Source organism: Procambarus clarkii, chromosome 4, assembly GCF_040958095.1.
Source record: "Procambarus clarkii isolate CNS0578487 chromosome 4, FALCON_Pclarkii_2.0, whole genome shotgun sequence".
Taxonomy (NCBI): Eukaryota; Metazoa; Arthropoda; class Malacostraca; order Decapoda; family Cambaridae; genus Procambarus; species Procambarus clarkii.
The window spans coordinates 4,672,471-4,677,404 of NC_091153.1; the positions used below are offsets into that span (position 1 = coordinate 4,672,471).

General features: G+C 29.9%; 1 protein-coding gene across 2 annotated transcripts in view; it reads left to right on the forward strand.

Moving 5' to 3' along the window:
• The window catches only part of LOC123751782 (titin), a 184,479-nt gene that overhangs the window by 136,913 nt on the left and 42,632 nt on the right, over window positions 1-4,934 (forward strand). For both annotated transcript variants that reach the window (XM_069332467.1, XM_069332473.1), the window contains exon 4: window positions 1,722-1,876. In XM_069332467.1, the coding sequence (XP_069188568.1) occupies window positions 1,722-1,876 (155 nt within the window). The remainder of the gene's footprint in view (window positions 1-1,721; window positions 1,877-4,934) is intronic.

Consider the following 4,934-nt stretch of genomic DNA (forward strand, 5'->3'; position numbering starts at 1 on the left):
TTGTAATAACTCTAGTGGATTATATAATTTTACAATTATATAGCATCATTTTTCAATTATATAGCATCATTTTTCAATTAAATAGCATCATTTTTCCATTATATAGCATCCTTTTTCAATGATATAGCATAATTTTTCAATTATATAGAATAATTTTTCAATTACATAGAATAATTTTTCAATTATATAGCATAATTTTTCAATTATGTAGCATACTTTTACAATTATATAGCAAAATTTTACAATTATATTGCACAATTTTACAATTATATAGCACAATTTTATAATTATAAATAAAAATTTACAATTATATTGCATAGATTTTCAATTATATAACATAATTTGGTCTGGATCTGCTCTCACTGTCCATGTATTTTGTCCTGGGTTTAAAATTAAGTAATAGTATTCATTACATTTAACTAAACAGGTCTCAGTATTATTTATTTAAACAATTGCTTTATATGCAATAGTTTATATGCAATAGATTTGTAAATTCAACATTGATATTTCACATTTTTAAAGGTTTTAAAATTATTAATAAATTCTTATATATATAATATATATAAGAATTTATTCTGATATAGGATTTTGCCTATAGATTAATTGACAAAGATTATTGGGAAGATGGGACACTATTAGCGTAGCTCTTCCAGTAACTACACTTTGGTAATTACATGCACATCCTGTAACTACACCTGAGGTAATTATACACACACACACACACACACACACACACACACACACACACACACACACACACATATGTTTGTATGTCGATAACTTCCTAACATTTTGGTTGTGGAAGGCAATTAGGTATTGTGACAACTTCCCTGGAATTTTTAGTGTAATAGTTTTCCTATTAGAAATGTTCTCATAATTTTCCCTTCAGTCTGAAAGCTGTCTGCCTCTTGTTCCTTTCTTTGAACAGTTCATTCACATTTCCAGAAGATGCAAAATTCTCCATAAATGATACCTGTAAATACCCAAGATGGCTTCAGAGTTGACATTCCTTATGTCTGATTTATTCAGAGTGAATATATGGCCATTCCTGGTAAATTTATCACTATCCCTCATTCTCATGTTTTCATTAACATGTTGGCCTAGAAACTTTATCCTTGTTGCCTTTTTCAGTTTATCTCTCTTTGTATATGTGCACCCATGAAGTCTACTGCTTTTCCAGTCTATTTTGCTGTGGGTGAATTCTCCCTTGATGAGAATGAGTTAAAATTCATTCCTCTTTGAAAAAGATTCAGCCTTTTTATGATAGTTACAGTTATTCCATTGTTTCTGTCAAACTCCTGTTGTCTGCAATTTTGTAGTTTTTTTATCATTACTACTGTTATCCTAGATCCCTCCTATTGTAGTAGTGACTGCTATATAGTTACGGAAACCTTCAAAATCTTTAGTTACCATCACAAATCTTCTATCATTCCTGATAATAAGGACACACATAAATACATGCATAGTTAGATTTGGAGAAGTGTGTCTCTGTATGCATACAAAGATAAAGTGAGAGTAAGTGTACACTCAAAAACATTTTAAAAGTTTCTGAATACATTTTGCATCATCAGTCATTCAACAAAATCCAGTTCTTGACTGATAAATATAAACTCATCAAAATACTTGATATCTCGCACAAACAACACACGAAAAGCTTTACCATGGTTAGCAGTATCGAGGCACATCTATCCCAAAGGTCACCATCTCGGCCTGTCTTGCAGGATGGGACATTCTCAGTGGCAGACCTTATCGCAGCCTTCAGTGAATATGAGGTCCAGCGGGTCCTACATGCCTATGAGAACTGCATTACTATTGACATTCACTGTGCTTCTGAAGGCCATTGGTCAACACATTTCCTAGCCAAGGAATCATTTAGGTATGTGTTTTCAGCTCTGGTAATGTATTAAGACTATTGCATTTATTTATTGATAGTACTTTGCTAATTAATTAATATATTATTTATATATTTATTTATAGATTAAAAACACTTTGTGTAGCTCAAGACATGTTTATTCAACTTATCTGCATTCTCACAGACTTTTTCAGGAGTAATAATAAACAAATTGGCTGCTCATTATGTATCCCATTTCAGGGCCAGGTGCAATGTTACAGTAACTGAAAAACCTACTCGTTTAATCAGTTGGGTTCTGGTAGATATTCAAATTGATTTCCAACCTTTTAATATCATTAATTTCTTGTAATGTATATAAACAATTTTACTCTCCCCCCAGACTCGTCCAAATACGTTATTTATGCTCCATGTTCTACAATAATATTTGTTCTCCCTTGATCTAAAACCCTAAAATCTCCTAAATGCATTTTAACTCATCTACTACAAGGAATACAACCATCACATTCAAAACTTTAAATCTCGTTAATGCCTAATAATTAACTATATCTAAAGGTTAAAGAAGTAACTTATCCTACTCTGATACTAGCCACAGTCCCATACACAAAGAAATGTTAGTGACAACTTTGCTATTGGGGAGAGAGATTCTAGTAGTTAGTGGTGTCCTAGTGTGTATGCCTGATGCTTGCAGTTAGTTGCAAGTGATTAGGTGCCAACTGAACTACTATGTAACTTTGTACTTGACTCTGGGCATGAGTGTAAGTCGAACAGTGCTTGTATATTATTGTTGCTGAGCTCCTGAAGAAGTTGGTGGCCTTGATGGGATGCTGAGCAAACATGTTCTGAACATAAAAAAAAGTGTTTTTATTCAATAATATCCACACTCGTCAATGTGGTTTTAACATTTATTTATTTAATAGTTAGCATTATTGCTGTCATACTATTATTATCACCATTATTATTATTATTATTATTATTATTATTATTATTATTTTTATTAATAATAGTATTATTATTATTATGTTCATGATTGTAATTATTATTATTATTAAAATTAGTAAAAACATGAATAGTCTACTAATTTTATTATTATTATTACATTAATTATCAACACGTAATAGCATTATATTTTCTTAATCAATTAATGTAGCAACATGTAAAGTCATTCACTTGATCTGAAGTAAAAGTCTAGTAAATATTGTCTTAACATTACTTATTCCAGATCTAAAGAATTTGTAATCATAGTAGGTCAATAATTTCAAATAAGTTGTTGTTTACAGTCATACATAATTAGTAATATACTTTCTTTAGTTAATATATCATAATATTAATTGGAAATTGACTGACTCTCTGCTTCGCACTTGATTTACTTTAATAATCTTATTAAGAATGCACTAAAATATAAATATGCAAGTGTACAGGGCTTCATGAATTTAGTGTATATATCACTACACAGCAATCAGATTAGGGAAGCGCCAGTATGTTTTAGTCAGAAGGAGGTCCTAATTGAGGTCCTCCAGAGAAATCTGTTTTCCTTTCAGTCAACAGATGGTACCACTGCTATTTGTTGTTTGAATGGCTTATCAGCATATGATTAGGGCTAGCTCCAGACATATTATTTTAATGAGGAATTTGTGTTTTTGTGCACATGCCTTCTAGTCTGTCGCATTAGTACACTCGGGGTAATTCTCAACTCACAATCTGGAATTCCGGGTTCGAATCCCTTGCGAGTCACAAATTGTTGAGTGCATTTCCTAGCACCTAATGCAACTGTTCACCTAGTAATGCATAGAAATTTCGAGGAATTATTCCATTTCATGTGGGAGTGCATCGTTAGGGATGCCAGTAATTTGACCTGAGAAGGAGGGTGGCTCGATATAAGCTTAACATACATATACACTCTGGCTGAATATCCCCTGACACACTTTATTATTATTACGGTTAACATTTAATTAACAGTACTATGATTATGAAAGTATTATACTTTAATATTATTACGGTTAACATTAAATTAACAATAATAATACCGTAATAATACTTTAGTATTATTACGGTTAACATTAAATTAACAGTACTATGATTATGAAAGAAATGTCTCATTTAACAATGACAGTGAATATGAAAGAATATAAGAGACAGTGGTATTATTGTCTCAAGAAAATTTCATATTGTTTATATTTTGCCCTATTTAGAGAGATGTGATGAACGTGTGACTGACACTTCCAATTATTTTACTTGAGAAATAAAATATTTTTCAAATATATATAAATTCAAACAATTACTAAACTTATATATCTAGATATTAAAAGTTAAATTATATTATATGTGACTATTAATACAAGTTGCACATAAAGCCTGAGTACATTTCAAGAGTGTTTAGCTAGAGAAACTTCATTTTGCAACAGGTAAAGGGATTAAGTTTCGTTGATAAATTATTTAGCATTATTGATAAACATGAATATCAAATATCCTCTCTATGACTGGTGTTAAAGAGAAGTGAAAATACATTTTGTATTCTCTTCCCAGCATGATAAAACCATTAACCACAAAATAAATATTGAAAATAAAAATAAAAGGTTTGCCAATAATACCAGATTTTACCCAAATATTTTACAAAAACAGTGTCAAAAACATATTGGCGTTTCCCTAAATGGTTATCTATAATAAATTACACTGCAAGATGGATGACAATTCAAACATATCAGTTGTTCACATGATAGATAGATAGTTAGATAGATAGATAGATATAATAGGCTGCTGTGAAGTTTTGACTGAGTGGTTTGAAAAGAAGCAATTTAAGTAGTTCAGCAAAAATTTAATTTTGCAATGAAATTAATCGTTTTATAGAGACAAATTCATATAAAATTTACTTTAAAGTAAGACTCCAATATATTAGGTATTTTAATTATATTATCAGAATTTTTTATATTTGCAAGCTTCAAAATATAATGTACAGATAAATTATCAGTACATTATTATTATTATTACATTATTAGTAGGGAAAGTAACATAAAACAATTAACAATTTCTTACTAATTATTCACAAATCTATTTAAAAATTCTAAGACAATAATTTATATTGCAG